We start from the raw sequence: 21,102 nt of genomic DNA, 5'->3' as shown, positions 1-21,102 counted from the left end.
TTGCCCACTTTGATACCTTCAATTTCTTTTTCTTCTCTAATTGCAACTGCTAGTGTTTCTAGTACAATGTTAAATAATAGAGGTGACAATGGGCAACCTTGTTTTACTCCTGATCTTATTGGGAAGGCTTCTAATTTATCCCCATTGCATATGATGTTTGTTGATGGTTTTAGGTATATACTGTTTATTATTTTTAGGAAAGGTCCTTCTATTCCTATACTTTTCAGTGTTTTCAATAGGAATGGATGCTGTATTTTGTCAAAGGCTTTTTCAGCATCTATTGAGATAATCATGTGATTTTTGTTTGTTAGACTGTTGATATGGTCAATTATGTGGATGGTTTTCCTAATGTTGAACCAACCTTGCATTCCTGGTATAAATCCCACCTGATCGTGGTGAATGATTTTCTTAATTACTTGCTGGAGTCTCTTTGCTAGTATTCTATTTAAGATTTTTGCATCTATGTTCATTAGGGAGATTGGTCTGTAGTTTTCTTTCTCTGTTTTTGGTCTCCCTGGCTTTGAAATCAGTACCATATTTGTGCCATAAAAGGAATTTGGTAGGACTCCTTCTTTGCTTATCTGGATTTTCTCTGTGTAAAAGCTTTGGAGTGTTAAAGACTTCTTTTTCTTGTTGTTATGCTTTCTCTTCTGAACTTCCTGAAACTGAGTAGCCATCGTTAGCCCAGCAGCTTCTCAGATTTATCCTCGCGCTCAGTGTCTCTCCGTGATCTATTGGCTCCTGAGGTCTGAGTTCTGGTTTTTTCCAAGGTCAAGCCCCCTGGTGGGCCCCCTTGCTTGATCCTCTGCCGGAGGTTTCTTTACAAGTCTCAGGGCGCTGCTTCCACAGTCCTATACCCGTCCACACTGGTTTCCTACTTAGGCTTTAGATCCTGGCTGTGTCTGCCTCTACCCACGCCTCCTCAGTGCCTTCGCTCTGCTCAGCCTGTGCTCTGTGCCCTGCATCCTGCTCCCGCGAGCCTGCATTTTTTGGCTTAATGGGGTCCTAAGTCTTGCTGCTCTCAGGAACAGGTCCCAGAGCTGCCAATGACTCGATGGGTGCCCCAAACTTGCTCTATTTCTTTTTAGCTGGCTTCGGAGCTATAGGTGTGTGTGGAGGGGGTGGGGGTGGGGTGGTTGCTCAGCCCGCAATTTCGTGAGGGCTGTTTCACCCCTTTATAGCATGGAAATGCCTCGATTCCACGTACCTTCCACGCTGTGCCCTGTTGTGGGGGTTCCTCCGTTCGTCTGGACTTGTTTTTATGTCCCCTTGAGGAGTTTTGTGTGTTTCTGTCAGGAGAGGTTAAGAGCTGCTTCTTACTCTGCCGCCATCTTAACCCGGAAAACTCTGTGTTATCTTTTTATGATTTAATTTGATTTTCTAGTTTTTTAAAAAAATTCTGCTCTTCATTATTATCGTCATTCTCCTCTTTGTTGTTACATTTAGAAATAAACATTTTTTTTACCTCAAAGATTGTTTTAATAGAATTACATGTGTTATGGTAATTTGTTATTTTATTTAACATAACCATTTGTTGTTTCTCTATTTTGTTCTTGACTCATTAATTCTTTAGGTTGATACACCAAAATATGGATACTTTGTTCATTCTACCTTTATTGATTCTCATTTATTGAATAACATTTAACATTTATTTTTTCTGAATTTGCTTATTATTTATAATATCCTAGCACCTACTTGGTATATTATTTAAAGGTTCCATAATTGACAAAGGTCTAATCTATCTAATTTAAAATATTATTTGAGAAACTTTAACTTTTTTCTTCTTTATATTGCTGTTGTATTTGTTTATATCTGAAGTTACATAGAACTTCCTAACAATTGTTTTTCATTATCTAAATTTTTCTATAATTTGATTAACTTGTTATTTAAGAACTTATATGATAGCATTCTGTTAATAGAGATTTAATATTTATGGTGTTTTATTTTTATTATACTTTTAATAACAATGTAATTTCTCTACTTTTTCTCTCCTAATTACATACATATTCACTCTCACTTTTTTTTAGATCATGAGTATTATTTCTTTTTTGTTTTTAGCTGAAATTTAGCTGAAACTCTTTATATATCTCTGTTTTAAGTGTTTATCTTATAAATCACAAAATTTTCTGTTTTTTTATTCATTTACCTTTGTCCACTTTGTAAGTTGAATCCATCCTATTCATATTCATAGCTAGGATTGTTGCTTATGGGTTTTTTTCTTCATCAGATCCTGTAACAATATCTCCCCTTTATCCCTTCTCTTTAGAAGAAGAAATAAAAAGTGGTTAAATGGAATCATAGTTTATAATGATTTTTTTAAACAATTTTATCCCAACCTCTTTCTCTCCCTTTCTCTTCCCAGTCCACAGTCAAATACCCTTCTTGGTCACACTTTTTTCCTCTTTCATAATTAGCTCTCTATAGTTGTAGGTTTTGTGTGTGTATGTTTTTTTTTTTTTTTGCTCATTGTGTAAATAGAAATTTGATACACCTGAACTACACTTACCCAGCATACCTTTAAGTTATGTCCTCTTTTGGCGTCCTTACATTTTAGGAAATAAATTTGCTGGAAACCCTGCCCTCAGGAGTCTCTCTGCTCTGATGACTCTAGGCTCTGTCCCGTGTGTGCAGTCTAGGAAAAAAACTTCTCTTTCCTGAGGCTATTTTTCCCTTGCTTCAAGTTATTATTATTACATCTTATAAAAATAATACTTGGGGTATTTTGGATATTAATTTTTTAATCTTACATCATGATCATTACCTACCCAGTTCTATCTTCTACCCTCTCCCTTTTTCTTTTCCTCTCCTTTTCCGTGTTTCTCTCCCTGTTACTGTCTAATCCAGTGTAATTCTAGCATCATGTTGATTTTTAAAGTTTTCATGCTTTTTCTAGATAAGAGTAAGGTTAATAAGATCCCCCAAATCAAAAAACCAATCAGTATGCATTCGGATACTTACTATGTGGCAGGCACTGTTTTAGATACTGGGATTACAAAGACAAAGATGAAATAGTCCTTATTGTCAAGGGGCTTTTCATTCTATAGGAAGAAACACTTTGTAAAACTAGGCTTTGTTTTTTGACATACTGAATGCAACGAAAAAGGCAAAGCAGTCATTTTTCTCAAGGAATCTTCATTCTATAGGTAGAGACAATATATAACATATATGTACATAAACATACACACAATATATAAATATTAAAAATATACAAAATGATCTCTTGAGGTTCCACGATTAGAAAAAACAGTACATTACTTGTTTTCCTTTTTCTTTGCCATGGTATTTTTTCCTTCTCTCCCTCCCTTCTACCTTCCTTCTTTCTTTCTTCCAAAAGTTTGCCTCTTCCCTCCATCCCTCTGTCCTTTTCCCTCACCAGGAACAGACCCAGATATTCGCTGCTTGCTTTTCATAGGCAGCTGATAAGCCAGATTCCTGGCCATCTAAGATGATTCCACAGAAAATCTGCTAAATGGCTAGCAAGCCAAAATGATTCAAGGTACCACCCCTGATGACAAAGAGGCAACTTCCAGATTCAGTCTCTCTTAGATACAGCCTTCCAGGTGACATGATATAATTTCACTGAGAGGTGGAAAAGCACAAATCTTCTCAACCTTGACATAATTATGGTGGATCTACTGTTCTGCATATCAAATATGAACTCAACTAGGCTGACATTACTTGACTTGCTTGGCCTCTCATGCATTTTCTTCCTTTAACATTGGTCTTGTATGCATCAAAATACCTATAGTAAAGGCAGCCAATGTCTTCTATTTCCCTAGTTTTTAAGCATAAAGGAGAAAAGAGCACTGGCACCAAGGGGACAGTTAGCATGAGAAAGAAGCCACAAGAAAGATTAAGCCTGGATGTTTGATCAGATGACATTACTTAAAATTAACAGGCTATAAAAATTACTTTTCCTAAATGTTTGAATAATAACTTCCCACCTAACTACATTAATAGTAAATTAAGATACTGAATCTTATTTAAATTATTCTTTTAGTCCCATGTTATTATTACTTTTTCCATGATAATAATGTCTTATATAGAACATTTTTTTTGCATTTGACAGTTTTTACTCCCCTCCCCTTTTTTATTTTCTGTGCATCACTATTGTAACTAACTACCAGTATCCCTTCCACACTGCTACTTTCCCCATTACAGTTCCAATATATTGCAGGTCAGCATAAGAATTTTGGGGGAGTTTTACGGAAGCTGAAGATGACATGGGAAAGGTCAGCAGAGGACACAGAGAAAGTTTAGAAACTCAAAAATGTTTAAAATATATGTCCAGTATGAATATATTTTATCTTCTAATATCATAAATATACACAATTTATTTTACTAAAAAACACCCTATGAATGAAAAAAAATTCAGACTTCTTCTCTGGTATGAATGAACAAAGAATTTTATGCAGATTTTCCAGATTGCAGAGGAGCAGTACCCTTAAACTACACAATGTGGAAGGGATAGCTTTCCTTTTCACAGGTAACTGTGATGAATGAAAGAAGGGGAAGCATATTTCACCTATTGAGAAGTTAAAGGCTTCTTATAGGTAATACAGGAAAGCTTTAATGGCTAGGTCAAGTCCAGGAGTCTCAGTTAAGTAGTGCCCTTCTTCCTAGATTTCTTTCCATTTCTTTTTAACCTCTAATCCAGTGGTTGCCAAACTTTTTTGGCCTACCACCCCCTTTCCAGAAAAATATTACTCAGCACCCGCTGTCATATACTATCACCGCCTCCTTACAGTTATTCACCACCCCCAAATGCACCTGTGGACATCACTGCTTCCCTGGATTGCTGCAGCACCCACTACTTCCTTGGCCTAGCTGGGCCAATTCTAAACTCTGCCTATCTGGCTGTTGGGCCCTGTGGCTTACAGCTTCATTATTAAGCTTTATAACCTTCTTCTCTCTCCGTCCAGGGCTTTGGCCTGGACTAGCCTCTCTCCTTTTCTCTTTACTCCTACTTTTTACCTACCAGACTGTAAATAAACTCTTCAACCCGATGCTGACTTGGGTCTGATTTAATTACAGAATCAACCTGAATTATTGATTCCTGGCGGCCACATATTTAATATATATCTATAAATACCTAAATTTTCCTTCTTACATTTTTTTTTTAAACCCTTGTACTTCGGTGTATTGTCTCATAGGTGGAACATTGGTAAGGGTGGGCAATGGGGGTCAAGTGACTTGCCCAGGGTCACACAGCTGGGAAGTGGCTGAGGCCGGGTTTGAACCTAGGACCTCCTGTCTCTAGGCCTGGCTCTCACTCCACTGAGCTACCCAGCTGCCCCCTCCTTCTTACATTTTGGCTAACATTTTAGGATTCTTTAAGGAGACCATCATATCATCTGCAAAGAGTGATAGTGTAGTCTCCAATTTCTTCAATTTATTTTTCTTCTCTAATTGCTACCACTAGTGTTTTCTAATACAATGTTAAGTAATAGAGGTGATAACGGGCATCCTTGCTTCACTCCTGATCTTATTGAGAAGGTTTCTAACTTATCCGCATTGCAGATGATGCTTGCTGGTGATTTTAAACATATGCTATTTGCTATTTTTAAGAAAGCCCAATCTATTCTTATACTTTCTAGAGTTTTCAATAGGAATGGGTGTTGAATTTTGTCAAAGGCTTTTTCTGCATTTATTGAGATAATCATGTCATTTCTGTAGGTTTGGTTATTGATATGGTCAATTATATGGATGGTTTTCCTAATATTAAACCATCCTTTCATTCCTGGTATAAATTCCACCTGGTCATAGTGAATAATCCTCATGATAACTTGCTGGAGTCTTTTTTTTTTAATTTAAAGATTTATTAATATTCATTTTTAACATGGTTACATGATTCATGCTCCTACTTTCCCCTTCATGGAGTCTTTTTTGCTAGTATTCTGTTTAATATTTTTGCATCTATGATCATTAAGGAGATTGGTCTGTAGTTTTCTTTTTCTGTTTTTGGTCTACCTGGCTTTGGAATCAGTACCATATTTGTGTCATTAAAGGAATTTGGTGAAACTCCTTCTTTTGCTTATTTTGTCAAATAGTTTGTATAGTATTGGGATTAGCTGTTCTTTAAATGTTTGATATAATTCACTTGTTAATCCATCTGGCCCTGAGGATTTTTTCTTAATGAGTTTCTTGATGACTTATTTAATTTCTTTTTCTGAGATGGGATTGTTTAAGTATTCTATTTCCTCTTTTGTTAATCTAGGCAGTTTATATTTTTGTAAATATTCACCTATTTCACCTAGATTGTCATATTTATTGCCATATAGTTGGGCAAAATTATTCTTAATAATTACCTTAATTCTCTCTTCTTTAGAGATGAGGTCACCCTTTTCATCTTTGATACTGTTAATTTGATTTTCTTCTTTCTTTTTTTAATTAGATAAACCAATGCTGTATCTATTTTATTCATTTTTTCAAAGTATCACCTCCTAGTCTTATTTATTAGTTCAGTACCTGTTTTGCTTTCAATTTATTAATTTCTCCTTTGATTTTTAGGATTCCAATTTAGTTGTTATTTGGGGATTTTTAATTTGCTCTCTTTTGAGTTTTTAAGTTGTATGCCCAATTCATTGATCTCTTCTCTCTCTGATTTTTTGATATATTCAGTCATGGGTATAAATTTCCCCTGAGGAATGCTTTGGTTCCATCCCATAGATTTTTATATTTTGTTTCCTCATTGTCATTCTCTTCAATGAAATCAGTAATTGTTTCTTTGATTTGCTCTTTGACCCACCAAAAATATGAAATACTTCATGAATTTGCATGTCATCCCTGCACAGGAGCCATGCTAATCTTCTATGTATCATTCCAATTTTAGTATATATGCTGCTTAAATGAACACTGGCTTTATTTCAAAAATATATATGTACCATATATTTTATTCTTTCTTCCAGTTCTATTTTCCTTTGATTTGTACTGATATTTCTTATATCATTGAACTTTAGAGTTCTATTTTTTCCAACATGTTCACTAATTTTGTAAGGTTTCCAAGTTTTTCTCCTAACAGATTTATTTTTCTTATTATTTTAAATGGTATTCTAATTTTACTTCTTACTTCTTTTATTTTGGTACTTTAATTAGTCCTTCCAAATACTTTAGTATTTAAATTTCTTTTTCCATCAATCAGATAATATGTCTATTTTCTCCTAACCATTAGCAGCTCCATTTTTTCCCCCCTGAGTGAATGATTCATTGAATCACGCTTTTAAGGTCATTAATTGGAAATCTTTATAATCAAGTAAAGGTCATTAATTTATAAAGTGTGTAATCAAATGAAAGGAAATAGAAGTATCACATGTGACATATACATAGACCATACATTCCATTTGATCTCTGAATCTAGTCCTCTCTGAAGCAGATACCGTTTCTAGATTGCCTTTCGCAACCTTCACAGACACCTTTGCCAGATTCAAGGTTTGGATCAAAGGAGAATAGAAATCAATAACCATTATGCCTCCCAGTAAAACTAAAGCTTGTTATATATAGTTCACTATTCCTAGTACTGAGTTCTATAGAAATATGGTTATAGTTTTTTTTTTTAATTTCAGTTGCATGGGCAAAAAGAATACTAGAGACTGCAGCCTGGCTTAATAGTTATAGTTCTTAACTTCCTAATTTTGGATTAGTCTTCTCCCTGCCTCTTTTGTCCTTTATTTTGAAACATACTGGGCTGAGTTCCTCCACAGAGTGGTAGCTAGTACCTATTGTAAGAATTCCTTCAAAAGAAATTTACATAAAGGGGATTGCTGAGTTGCCATATGCTTGACAATTCTGTTTCTTCCTCTTAGTGTTTATATGACAAAGGGAACAGTACCACCAGAAATATTCCCATCCTGGTTGGATGTGCCTCTACAGTAGACATCACCAACATATGGACTGCTAGTTTCTACATGTTTTAAGTATGTAGTATAAATTCTAAATATTTTCATTTAAACACACTGAGAACAAATCTCATGCTTTCTGTTAACATTTGCTGCCATCTTGTGCCAGAAAAAATCAGTTTTTGACTAGCTCCACTGTATGAAGGGCCTGACTCTCCAAAACATCTAATGCTTTTGGACTTTAAGTCAAAAAAGATATGGTAGAACCCCACTCTTCCTCTTCTGGGAAAGAAATATCACTTCAACTGAAAAGAAGCTGTAGAATAGAGAATAGAGAATAGAGAAGCTCCACAATCATGTGCTAAATGGAATCATGTTTAACATCATCCATGAGATTAGCAAAGCATCAATTGATATAATCTACCTACATCATAAGAGAATAGCAGGAAAATAGGTCAATGACATCACCAGAAAACATCAGCAGCCTTATATCATTGGATCCAAGAGTTATTTTGGTCCCATGCATTATCCACATATATTCTTCTCCCACAAATGTTTTCTAGGTCTGGCATGTCTTTAAACTGATGGTGTATGATTTAATGGAAGAATATGTTCTAGGTTTATGGGAAAATATTATATTGACACTTTTCTCACCATGTTATTTCTTCAAATTCCTTTGTTTTGAACTGGTTTTATCCTCTGGCTAACCAATAAAAGTAAATACATCAGTAGGAGCTAATGTGATTTGAATAGATATAGGTGCACAGAGTAATTTGGACCTGGAATAGCTTTCCTGGATGCCTCATACACAAGGAGTGACCCCAGAATCCACATGTTGATTTGTAATTCTCAGTATTTTTACTGATTGGAATACCTCAGCCCATGTTCCCACAGTATACTTCAAACAGTATAGCTTAATTTCAATTTACCATAGCACATCAAAAATAAATATATTTTAAAATGTCTTTTAGGAATTAAGAGAAAATTATGGCCAAATCTATACAACATCTAGAGAGTCAACTACTACAAGAAAACTGATTAAATGGTGTCCTACCTGAAGATCCCTTCTGACCTGACCAATAACTTATTTGTATAAGATTAGATGGAAAACCACACCTTGAGAGTAACCACATGTCCAGAAAAGATATTATTACTCCATTCACTCACCTTCATTTATGTGACTTGACAATTCAAGTTCAAGTGCCTTTTTTTCCAAGACAAATGGAATGTATGGTCTATGTATTTGTCACATGTGAATAATGCTTCCAATTCTATTTCTTAACAACCTTGACAGAACCTTTTAATTACTGCACTTCTACTTTTCCAGAGTAATGGATATATAGAGTCCTCATCCAGTCAAAGAGGAAAAATAAGGAGACTGATAATAGCCAAAACCAAGACCTCTCCTTCTACCAAAACTCCACATAATTCCGAGGGTTGTTGAAAGAGCCAAATGAATATTTGTAAAGCATTTAACGCAATGCCTGGCACATAGTAGGTACTTAATGAATATTTCTTTCATTGATTTCAGGTTCCTTTTAGGAGCCTTAAGTTAGAACTACACACATTCTAATTTCTATAATTTCCTTTCTAAAATGATGGATAATTTATCAGTCATCCCTGGGGGTTGATTAAATTTCCTTGGTCTATACCCAAACAAACCTTAAGCAAAGTCATTCTAGTTCAAAAGCCTTTTTGTAATTACTCTAAGGACATTTGATCAATTGCTTGATTGAAACTTGTTCTTACCTAGTTTAGTTAACAAAACTAGAATGAGACAGAAAATACATTGGGAAGAAAGCACTGACTGTTGGGTTGGAGGTGGGGTCTTTAAAGACCTCATGAAGGAGGTGGAATTTGAGATAAACTTTTAAGAAAGCAAAAAAGCCAGAGGTTAGGAGGGAGGGCATTTCAGGCAAGATCAAGGGGGAGCCAGAACTAACCTAACAGAAAGGGTGATGGAATGTGTATATGAGGAGGGAAAAAGGAGAATTTGTCTTGAAGGGGAATGAGGCATATCATGTAGAGATCCTCTCTACATGTATTTCTCATGTGAGTTTGAATCGTCTATGGAGGGAAGATGAAGGCTGTAAAGTAATAGGCTAAATTTACAGGCTAGAGAGAGTGAGCCATAGAAAGAGGAGGGAGAGAGAGAGAGAGAGAGAGAGAGAGAGAGAGAGAGAGAGAGAGAGAGAGAGANAGAGAGAGAGAGAGAGAGAGAGAGAGAGAGAGAGAGAGAGAGAGAGAGAGGAGAAAGGAGAGAGAGAGTAGAGAGAGAGAGGAGAGAGAGAGGAGAGAGAGAGGGAGGGAGAGAGAGAAGGAGGGAGAAAGAGACAGAGAGACAGAGAGACAGAGACAAGGAACACATACACAAAACTTTGGTGTGGTCTCAGCATGGCAGCAGGTCAGCTCTTCCTCTCTAGATGGTCAGAAAGAGCTGAACTGATTTTATTGAGGCTTGTAGGAATGGGGGTGGCAGGATGTCTATTAAACAGTCGGCACATCAGAAGTTATAACATAGTACTTGCAAGCAAAAGGAACAGCTGGCCAGAGTAGTATAGCCAGGTACTCAGGTAAGAAGCACTTGTGAAATCCTTTCCTTTCTGACACATTGGCACCATCTTATGCAAATCCAAGTCTTTGATATTTACAAAGGACCTATAGAACTTGTCTTCTGGCTTGCAGACTGCAGATAATCACAGGAGGCTTGAATTTTAATTTCCATCAAATTTTAGACCCAACGAATTTAAGGATTCAGAAGTCAATCATGTGAAATATTAGAAATATATCCATAAGTCTGATCCATGAGCACTTTGCTCATTAGTCAGCTTTTGAATACATCCTTATTACCTTCATGATTCATCATAACTGAAACCCTTCAATATAATTCCTAGAGAAGTTGGTTACAGCCAGACTGTAAAGGGCTTAAAATGTCAAACAGTCAAACAAAGGAATTTAGTTTTGATTTGAAAGGTAATGAGGAGCCACTGGAGTTTCTTGAACAGGTGATGTGGTCAGATATGTGCTCTAGGAAAATCACTTTTGCAACTTTATGAAGGATTCATAGGAAAGGAGAGAGATTTGAATCAAGGTAATTCACAAAGAGGCTATTACTATGATCTAGGTGAATGATGATAAGGTACTGACATAAATGGTTGCAAAAAAATAAATAAAAAACAAAATAAATGGTAGCCATGAAAGTGTAGATAAGGAGATGGATGCAAGTGATGTTGTATAGCAGTGATTCCCAAAGTGGGTGCCACCGCCCCCTGGTGGGTGCTGCAGCGATCCGGGGAGGGGGGTGATGATGGCCACAGGTGCTTTTATCTTTCCTATTAATTGCTATTAAAATTAAAAAAATTAATTTCCAGGGGGCTAAGTAATATTTTTTCTGGAAAGGAGGCAGTAGGCCAAAAAGTTTGGGAACCACGCTGGTATAGGTAGGAGAATAATAATAAACAGCATCAATATAATACTCAAAAATTTACAAAGGGCCTTCTTCTCACTTGGTTCTCAGAACAACTCCTTATGGTAAGTACTATTTTCATCCCATCTTACAGATGAGGAAACTGAGGCTTAGAGAAGTTAAGTGACGTGTGTAGAGTCACAGTTAAAGTGTCAGGTATCTTGATTCAATGTCCAGTTCTATCTATTGCACCACCACCTTCCCTAGGATCGACAAGAATTAACAACTGATTGAATATGTGGGGGGAAAGAGAGAGCAGGGGACAATAAAAGACAACTCCAAATTTGTATCTCTTCAACCCTAGAAGTATCACTCTTTTTCCTTCTTCCAACAGTAAGTTTCAGAAATTCATTTTAGGCCCATCATGAAATTATTTCCTCCCTTGTCCTCTTCAGTTATACAATGAATATCTATCTTCTATTTCTGATCAAAGCTTCCTACCTAACTTTGACTCATGCCCCATACATTTTCTATCTGTGTGACACTGGGTAAATCATTTAACTTCTCCTAAAAATGGGGATAGTAGCTCCCACCTCAAAAAGTTGTTATGACAATCAAAAGATGGTATATAAAGTGCTTTACAAACATTAAAGCATTATATAAAAAGGTTTTATCATCATTTCATACATGAGGAATTAGCTGTCACACCTACTCAATAGGAGGCTTTTATCATTCAAGTTTCTACAAGATAGTTATTTATTATTTCAGTCTCTGGCAATAGTCATAGTTTCTCTTTTCCTTAATCTGTAAATTAGTCCCCATTTCTCAGTAAACTTCAGTCCATATTTTCTCCTCCCCCAACACTTCTTCCTATCTGTAGTAACTCATTTAGTCAGGGACTTCTGAGATATCCCAGGAGAATGGGATTGAGTATACCACACTGGGGATAAGTGGAGGAAGTATGAGCTCTGGAGCCCTGCCCTCCTGCCAGGGAGGGCTCACTGACCTGCAGAAGGAGAAGGATCTTTAGTCACCTATGGATTGCAGCTTTGCAGGACAACTGTGTCCTACTTATTTTTTCTCTCCATGATCCCCTGTATAGCCTGGACTCAATTTTTCCAGAGATTTAGGACATCAGGCTTATTGAAGAAGCATAAACCAAGATCACCCAATCAAGGTGATTGAAGTCAATGGTATTCTCATCTGCCTCTCAGGTCAATCCTTCTATATCCCTTCTTTCATCCACTTTGCCCAGATCCTACCCACCATCCCCGCACACTTTGTTCTTCCTTAACCTCCTCTCCATGTGCCTACCCTGTCCTTTCTCTCTCTATTTCCATTCTTTTATCCCACATCCATTGGCATAATGCATCCTCTATATCCAGAACAGTTTTGGAAAGTTGACATAGGTAAGTGGATTCTGTTTCTGGGGACTCAGTGGCTATTCTGTCCAGTGTATGTATGACCATGTTCTGGAAAACTTTATTAGTTCAACTTCTATTGTATGAAAGGGTGCCAGATGCTTCCTCTGTATCATTTCTATAGGACCTTTAGTTTTCCTTCTAGGCTAAATTTCTCAGTAGGAGATAATACTGGGAACATGAATACACTTGCTGCTCAATTTCAAGGCTAAAAAAACTCCCTGGATTTTATGTTTGAAAATCTCTCATAGAATCAGTTCTGATAAGCACGATTCTCAACAGATCAGTGTATCTTTTAGTCCAAATAGATTTCTTACCTAATTTTCTGGTAAGGTAATTTTATGCTATTAGTTCAGGTCACCAGGGTAGGGGTGCCTATGTCTCAAAGAAGTCACTGTAGAAGGAGAAAGAGCTACCACCAATGAATGTTTCTTCCTAATTAGGGAAGTTATTACTTTTTTGAATCTAACTATTTCTGGGGTCCTTGGAACAAGAATACAGAGTGGAGGAGGGATACAGGCAGAGAAAAAGCATTTTATCTCTGAAGAAGATAGGACATGAGACCAAGAACTTGAGGGTACATCTGTTTCTTTTCCAATATACCCACAATTTAATATCTCCAATGTCAATCAGTCCAGAATTGCAGGCACAATTGGTCATATCGTTTCAGAATTGGGAGAAACTTCAGAAGATTGTCTAGTCCATCCTTACCTAAACAGGGATCCTTTCTTTGGATCCCTTCTCCTAGGGAATTTTTACTTCCATAAGAAAAATAATACTTTCATTTTGCAAAAACTAGAGAGAAAAGGAAGCAGTTTTGTACAATAGAAAGAATAAATTAATTAATCTTCTGGGGGCTCAGTTTTCTCTTCTGTAAAATAGAGGTTTGGATACAAGGTCTTTGAATCCTCTTCCAGTTCTATGTCTATGATCCCATAATCCTCTAAGTATAAGCCTATTATTTAGAAGGGGGACATATAGACTATGAGAACCAGAGTAATGAATTAAAAAACAGAAGTGATCATTGTAGCCTAGTATTACTGGAGAAAACTTCAGAGAATTGGTAGGACCAAAGCTAGACCCTGAACGATGGATAAGATTTATATGCTGGGGCAGGAGTGGGGACAGTCCATCTTAGAGAAGACATTAAGGAAACTGACCTGATGGTCATTAAAGAGAAGTGGTCATGTCAGATTGAAATGGTACTAATTGATGGAAGTCTCTGGATGTCCAGCTGAAAAGTTGGCTGAATCTCAAAATCAGTAATTAATAACATCAATTCACACTTACATGGCATTTTATAATTAAAAAGTGTTTTCCTAACAATGGCTTCATAGAAGTATATAAAATAAATTTAACTGTCCCCATTTAAAAGGAGAGAACTGAGGTTCAGAGATATTTAGTGCCTTGGATTTAGTCCTACAGCTAAGCATAAGATCTTGTAAATAGTTTAGTAGATAGAAGGTCCATAGAGGAATAACAAGATGAGGTGTTAATTTTGTAGTAGTTCTGACAAAACACCAGGCTCAGTCTATCTCTTTTCACAATCATGTCTGCAGCTACTTCTGAGAGCCTGGAAGACTTGACCCAGAAATATACCTTTCTTATTTCATCTTTCCAAACTGATCGTCCCAGTAGTAAAGCACTGATTGCAGCTTTCTACCCAATTAATTACCTTGAATGCATAATTATTAACCACTCATTCATTCAATCATCAATCATTTATTAAGTGCACTCTCCCTAAGTATCTACATCCTAGCTTTTTATGACTCCTGATTTCTGGAGAATCTCCATTATTCACAGAACTCATTCTTTTAGCTTCACCAATTACATGTTTCCTTCTTGCTTCATTTGTTTTATTACACGCAGTATTCCTTTCTTCATTTCAGTCTCTAGTAAATATACTACCACTCTATTCTTTATCATTTATTATTTTGCAGATTCTTTCCTTCCCAAGCCAACTCTAAAATCTAATGACTTCAATTCCTCCCATTATGCATTTACAAACATAACCCCCCAGCACTTTTGCACTTAGATGGATATAATCCCCTTCCCTGAATACTTCCAATAATTTAGTTTGTACCATTCATGTGATACATTTCACATAGTGTATGTATTGTAATTATTTGAATAAATGTTACTAGCAGGGACAGTGAAATATAGGAACACATTCAGAGGAGGGAGGATAGAATGGTGAGAGGACCCAAAAACTATCTCATTATGAGTAATGGTGAAAGAATTAGGGATAATTTACATGGAAAAAAAGAAATCTTAAGGCAGATAGACTTGATTTCTGGCTTAAGATAATTGAATGGCTGCCATGTGGAAGAATTTTTATTCTACTCAATGCTGTATGACAGGACAAGAAACACTAGGTAAAAAAAAGTGAAGACATCAATCTAAGTTCAAGTACCAGCTCTTTTGTTACTTGCTGAACGAACTTGAACAATCTCTCTGGACAAGAGTTTAATCACCTTTAAAGTAGAGAAGTTGAGATAAAATACTTAAAATTTTCTTTTCATGCTTAAGATTCTATGAAGTTGCAGGAAGACAAATTTACAAGTAATATTTAAAAAAATTCTTTTCAAATAGAGCTGCCTTCTCCCCCAATGACATGTCATACTCTATTTTGTGAGGCAGGAAGTTTCCTGTCCCAGTTAAATTCTTTAAGATTACAGAATTGTGTCTTGAATATCTTTATTACCTTTCAGATTGCAAAGTGTGGCATCTTATCCTTAGTAGGCATTTAATAAATATTTGAATGGGTAAATCCACAAGTACAGCACACAAAGACATTGAAATTCTGTCAATGGCAAAATAGTATATTCAAGAACACATTTACAAAGGGAAAGGCTGCAAGTGGAGAAGATTGGAGTAGAAATGGACTGGAGAAAAGGAGTCAAATAGGAAAGTATTGCAATTATATAGATTTAAAAAGATCAAAGACTGGATTAGGATGATGATCGTGAACCTGGAAAGGGAAGATGACCAGGCAATATAATTAAGGATAAACTGACAGAATATTTGGTTATGGCTGGGGGAGAGACAAATAACAAAGATAACTCCAGAGCAATAGATCTTGTGCTGGTGTCCATGAACTTGAAAAATGTGATGCTTATATTCAAAATATTAAAAACATGGGTAGGAATTCACTAGTTGGAAAGGGGATAGGGTAGCAGTATGAGCAAAGGAATCAAAGTGGGTAAATATAGGACAAGTAGTTCAATTTGGCTATAATAGAGAATAAGTAGTCAAGACTATTCAGAGATATCTGCAATGTATAGCAACATCAAGTTGTAGAAGGCTTAGAATGCCAGTTAAGGAAGTGTAAACTGTGTTTAATGGACAATAAAAGAACATTAGAAACTTTTCCCTTTTAAATATATATATTTTTTCAGAATAAATATACATCTATATATAATATAAATATATTTTCATAGGTGTCTTTTTTCCTATTTATTAATCAATTGACAAGCATTCAAAAATACCTATTAATGCCAGGTATTATGCCAGAATCTGGGAAATTAAAGAATAATTTAAAATTATTAATATATAAATAATAAAATAATAAATTAAATAAAGGGAAACAAAATATTCTCTGACCTCAAGAAGCTCATTAGTGTGCATGTGTGTGTATATAAATTAAAAGTCAATAACAGCCTTAGAATACAGACAGTTTTAGGAATACTGGATCAAAAGTCATGAATAATTTTGGAGGTTTCATTCTATAACCCTTAGTCATGGGGATAGCTAGGTGGTTCAGTAGATTGAAAGCCAGGTCTAGAAACAGGAGGTCCTGGGTGCAAATCTGACATAGACACTTCCTCCCTGTGTGACCTTGGGCAAGTCACTTAACCCCATTGCCTTAACCTAACTCTAACTGCTCTTCTGCCTTGGAACCAGTATACAGTATTGATTCTCGGGTAGAAGATAAGGGTTTAAAAAAATCATCACTTTACAAAAAATATTGTGATAATTCATTGTTCCACTGGCAGTGTCATAGTTGCCTGTGTTATTACTATTATGTTTACTAACTAATTTGCATTTCTCTAATTACTAGATTGTTTGAATACAATTTCAGATGAGGATTCTTTATCTCAGAAACTGACTATTTTTATCCCTTGACAATTTATGATTGTCTATTACTCTTAAATACTTCTGTTATTTATTTAATTTTGAAAAACAGAATTGTAGAAACAATAAGGTGACAAAGATGTTATTCCAGGGCATCAAAATTAGAGAGCACCAAAATTAAAAACTACTGACCACCAATATAGTTGTTCCAGAGGGTAGAAGCAATGGATGTTAATGTTAATTATTATTAAATATTATTAAGATAAAAATAGGAAATTGTCAGTTATCTAACTGGAGTGAATTTTCCTTTTGCCCTCTCCTGTTCTTCCCAACTTTAAGGTGACCTTCCCAGCAGTGGCATCAAAGGTTCTTGTGCTCTGCTTCTCCTCAAAGGGCAGTGTCCACATTGGTAAATCACCTGAGTGTGAGGTTTTTGCTGTTTTTGCAAAAAAAGAAAAATACTTCATTATGGCTCTGAGAAAAATTCTTGTAGAAATGAGATGACTGTGTGGCAAAAACTGAGATTGGATAAACATTTGACATCATATATGATGAATTCCAAATGAATCAATAGTCTATTTTTTAAAACAAATAACTTAAAATGGGGTGATAAATCTGTCACAATTTAAGGGGGAATGAGAATTCTTTTCTGTTCAATTTTTATCTACTCAGGCAGCATCACACAGTAGAAGTAACAGTGCATCTGGAGTCAGAAGATTTGGGTGCAAATCCTATCTCTAATGTGTATTGTGTGACTTTGGGTAAGTTGCTTTATCTCCCTGGGTCCTAGTTTCCATATGTGTAGAATAATGGGGTTGGATGAAATAACCTCTAAGATCATATCCAGCTCAAATTCTATTATCCTGTGAACAAATAAAATAAAATATGAGATAAATTGAAGGAATTGATTATTTTTTAAATATAAAAATTCCTTGGGAGATAGATGGCAATGAATGCTGGCACTAAAGTGAGAATAATGGGAATAAAAAAGGAAAAGATATGAGATACTGAAAAAGTAAAATCAAGAATAATTAGTAATTGATTAGGTCTTTAATGTAAAGAGGTAAGAATCAAAGAAGACACCAAGATTTCAAGAACCTAAGTGAAAGAACAAAGGATCAAAGACTGATTGCATCTTGGAAGTCAGTCACAGAGGGCAGAAGGGAAAAGAGGAACCATTGAAGAAGAAAGAGAAATGGTTAGAGATGTATGTGCTAAAACAAGGTTGTATAGTGCCATGGAAACAAAAGGAGTAACCAACAGAGTCAAATGTTAGAGATAATGGGAGGAGACTGAGAAAAGGCTATGGAGATTGGCTACCATGACGGATTTAGTAGAATGATAGCACCATTCCAATTAATCCATTAAAAAGCTTTATTAAGTGCCCACTATGTGTCAGGCATTGGGCTAGCTGATGGGGATACAAAGACACAAATGAAATAGTTCAAGCCCTCAAGAGTCTAAATTCATTTGGAAGCAAACATACACACACACACACACACACACACACACACACACACACACGTTTGTGTGTGTGTGTGTGTGTGTGTGTATAACATTTTATATAAGTAAAATAAATATAAAGGGTTTTGTTGGAGTCAGGGAAGGTACAAGCCATTGGGAGAATCAGGAAAAGCTTCATTTAAAAGGTAATTATTTTTGAGACTGAGTTTCCTAGTCACACTGCTGATCAAGACAAGAGCTTTGACCTAATTTATTTGCAAGCTGGGATAGTTTGTTCTCCCTCTTCCATCTCCACATTAGGCATCCTAGTGGCCTTCTGATCAGAAGCCAACCAGGTAAGTGGCTCAGAATTCCCATAGTGATCCACAAGCCTTGGCCTTCCTAATATCAGGGATTGCTGTCATGGGTCAGCTCCCCCAGGGAGAAAGTAGCATTTCAGCTCAATTTTGAAGGAAACTACAGCTTCTAAGAGACAGAAGTAATGAGAAAGCTCATTCCAAGTGTGGAGGATGTCCGTGCAAAGAGCCAGAGATAGATGATAGAGTGTTGAATGTGAGGAACAGATGAGTCTTGAAAGATTTAACGAGTCAAACAGAATGATTTGTATTTAATCCTAGAAATAGTAGAGAGTCACTTAGTTTTATCAAATAGGAGATTAACATGATCAGATGTGTTTTTGGAAATCACTTTAGCAGCTAAGTGGAAGATGGACTGGAGAGGGGAAAACTGATGCATGGAGGTCAATGAAAAGAAAGCAGTTGCAAAAGTCCAGGAAAGGTTTGATGTGGATTTGAATTGGGCTGGTGACAATTTGATTAAGAGAAGAGGATGAATGCTAGACCTAGTATGGAGGAGGTGCAGGTCCTCTTAGTGGTCTATGACTTTCTGGAAGAAGGTACCTTGCGGCCATGCTTTTCAACATTTTTCATATCTCTTTAAATAGATAGAAGTTAGTTTCTCTTTCTTTTTGTATCAAGCCTCACTTTTCTCTTTAAACTTCAAAATACACTTTCTCATCTGCAATCTCCAGCCTTCATCTAATTTTGAGATGTCCTGAGTGTGATGGATGTTGAAGCCTCTGGCTCAGCTTGTCACTTCTGCCCATTCTAATATGTTCTCCTCTAATTCACTAGCCCAGCTGTTCCTAATAGAAAGTTCTTCCAGATTTGAATCACTGTAGTTTCTCAATATCAGTAAAGTTAACAATATATTTTTTTAAAAACAGAAATAATTTCCACTTAAAAAGGTGTTAGGGTAATGGGGACTCATTCTTTTATTTAAATTTCATTTATTTAATTAAATCATTTAGAATTTTTTTCCCATGGTTATATGATTTATGTTCTTTCCCTCCTCTCCTTCCTTCCCCCTCCCAGAGCCAATGAGCAATTCCACTGGGTTTTACATGTGTCATTGAGCAAAACCTATTTCCATATTATTGATATTTGCACTGGGGTGGTCGTTTAGAGTCTACATCCCAAATCATATCCCCATTGACCCAAATGATCAAGCAGTTGTTTTTCCTCTGTGTTTCTGCTCCCACAGTTCTTTCTCTGGATGAGGATAGCATTCTTTCTCATAAGTCCCTCAGAATTGTCCTGGATCATTGCGTTGCTGCTAGTAGAGAAGGACTTATTCTTTTACACAAGCTGCTAAGTCGCCCTTCTCTGGCCAGTTCCTATTCCTTTTTCATAGGTACCATGCACAGTGAAGGAGAGCCAACACCATGGAATGGAGAAATCAGAGCCAACCAGTGACTGAGTTTGTGCTGCTGGGCTTCCCTGCACCTGCCCCTGTGAGGGCGCTGTTCTTTGCACTATCTTTGCTGGCTTACTTGCTGGTGCTGACTGAGAATTCCCTTATTATAGTGGCCGTGAAGAGCCACAGCACCCTCCACAAGCCCATGTACTTTTTCTTGGCCAATATGTCCTTCCTTGAGAATTGGTACGTCACCGTCACCATCCCCAAGATGCTGGCTGGCTTTGCCACCGGGGGGTCCGGAGCTGGCCAGCGCATCTCCTTCTCAGGCTGCATGACTCAGCTCTACTTCTTTCTGGGCCTTGGTTGCACTGAGTGTGTCCTCTTAGCCGTCATGGCCTATGATCGCTACGTGGCTATCTGTCACCCTCTCCGCTACCCGGTCATCGTCAGTGGTCGGCTCTGTGTCCATCTGGCAGCCGGATCCTGGGCTGGAGGCTTTGGTATTTCCATGGTCAAAGTCTTTCTCATCTCCCGCCTCTCGTACTGCGGCCCTAACCTGATTAATCACTTCTTCTGTGATGTTTCGCCGCTACTTAACCTCTCCTGTACAGATATGTCCACAGCTGAGCTCACTGACTTTGTGCTGGCTATATTCATCCTGCTGGGTCCTCTCTCCGTCACTGGGGCCTCCTATGTTGCCATTGCAGGGGCCGTGATGCGTATTCCCTCAGCTACTGGCCGCCAAAAAGCCTTCTCCACCTGTGCCTCCCACCTCACCGTGGTGATCATCTTCTATGCGGCCAGCATCTTCATCTATGCCAGACCCAAGGCATTATCAGCTTTTGACACCAACAAGCTGGTCTCCGTGCTCTATGCTGTCATTGTGCCTCTACTCAATCCCATCATTTACTGTCTGCGGAACAGAGAGGTCAAGCAGGCCCTGAGCCAGACCTTGCATCTTCACCACAGCTGGGGAGATAGTCCCAGAAAATCTGGCAGGTAGAGCATTCAGGGAATAGGCTCTGGGAAGAGGATCAGGGCATGTAGATAGCTGCTCTCTACAATAGTCGATGAAGCCAAAAGCTGAGCATAAGTGACCTGCTATTGACAAAAGCCTCCTAAGTACCATGGAATAAATGAGACAATTCATGGAGGCAAGATGCTCGCCAAAATCCAAGCCTGGGCTATGAAAGCCTGCATGGAG

At 37.0% G+C, this 21,102-nt stretch overlaps 1 protein-coding gene and 1 non-coding gene across 2 annotated transcripts; one reads left to right on the top strand and one right to left on the bottom strand.

The window, feature by feature from the left end:
• Window positions 1-6,749: 6,749 nt before the first annotated feature.
• Window positions 6,750-6,856, bottom strand: LOC123238331. Its single transcript, XR_006505532.1, has one exon. It is a non-coding gene; the product is annotated as a U6 spliceosomal RNA (small nuclear RNA).
• A 13,067-nt stretch (window positions 6,857-19,923) lies between these two features.
• On the top strand, window positions 19,924-20,901 carry LOC123233487 (olfactory receptor 6A2-like). Its single transcript, XM_044659578.1, has one exon. The coding sequence runs from the start codon at window positions 19,924-19,926 to the stop codon at window positions 20,899-20,901; it is 978 nt and encodes a 325-aa protein (XP_044515513.1).
• The last annotated feature ends 201 nt before the right edge of the window (window positions 20,902-21,102 follow it).

Source organism: Gracilinanus agilis, chromosome 2 (assembly GCF_016433145.1).
Source record: "Gracilinanus agilis isolate LMUSP501 chromosome 2, AgileGrace, whole genome shotgun sequence".
Taxonomy (NCBI): domain Eukaryota; kingdom Metazoa; phylum Chordata; class Mammalia; order Didelphimorphia; family Didelphidae; genus Gracilinanus; species Gracilinanus agilis.
Note: the sequence above shows the minus strand (reverse complement) of the source record. Positions and strands in the feature narration are given on the sequence as shown.

Coding starts and splice junctions, on each gene's coding strand:
- LOC123233487 (XM_044659578.1), top strand. CDS start 19,924: ATGGAATGGAGAAATCAGAGCCAACCAGTGACTGAGTTTGTGCTGCTG.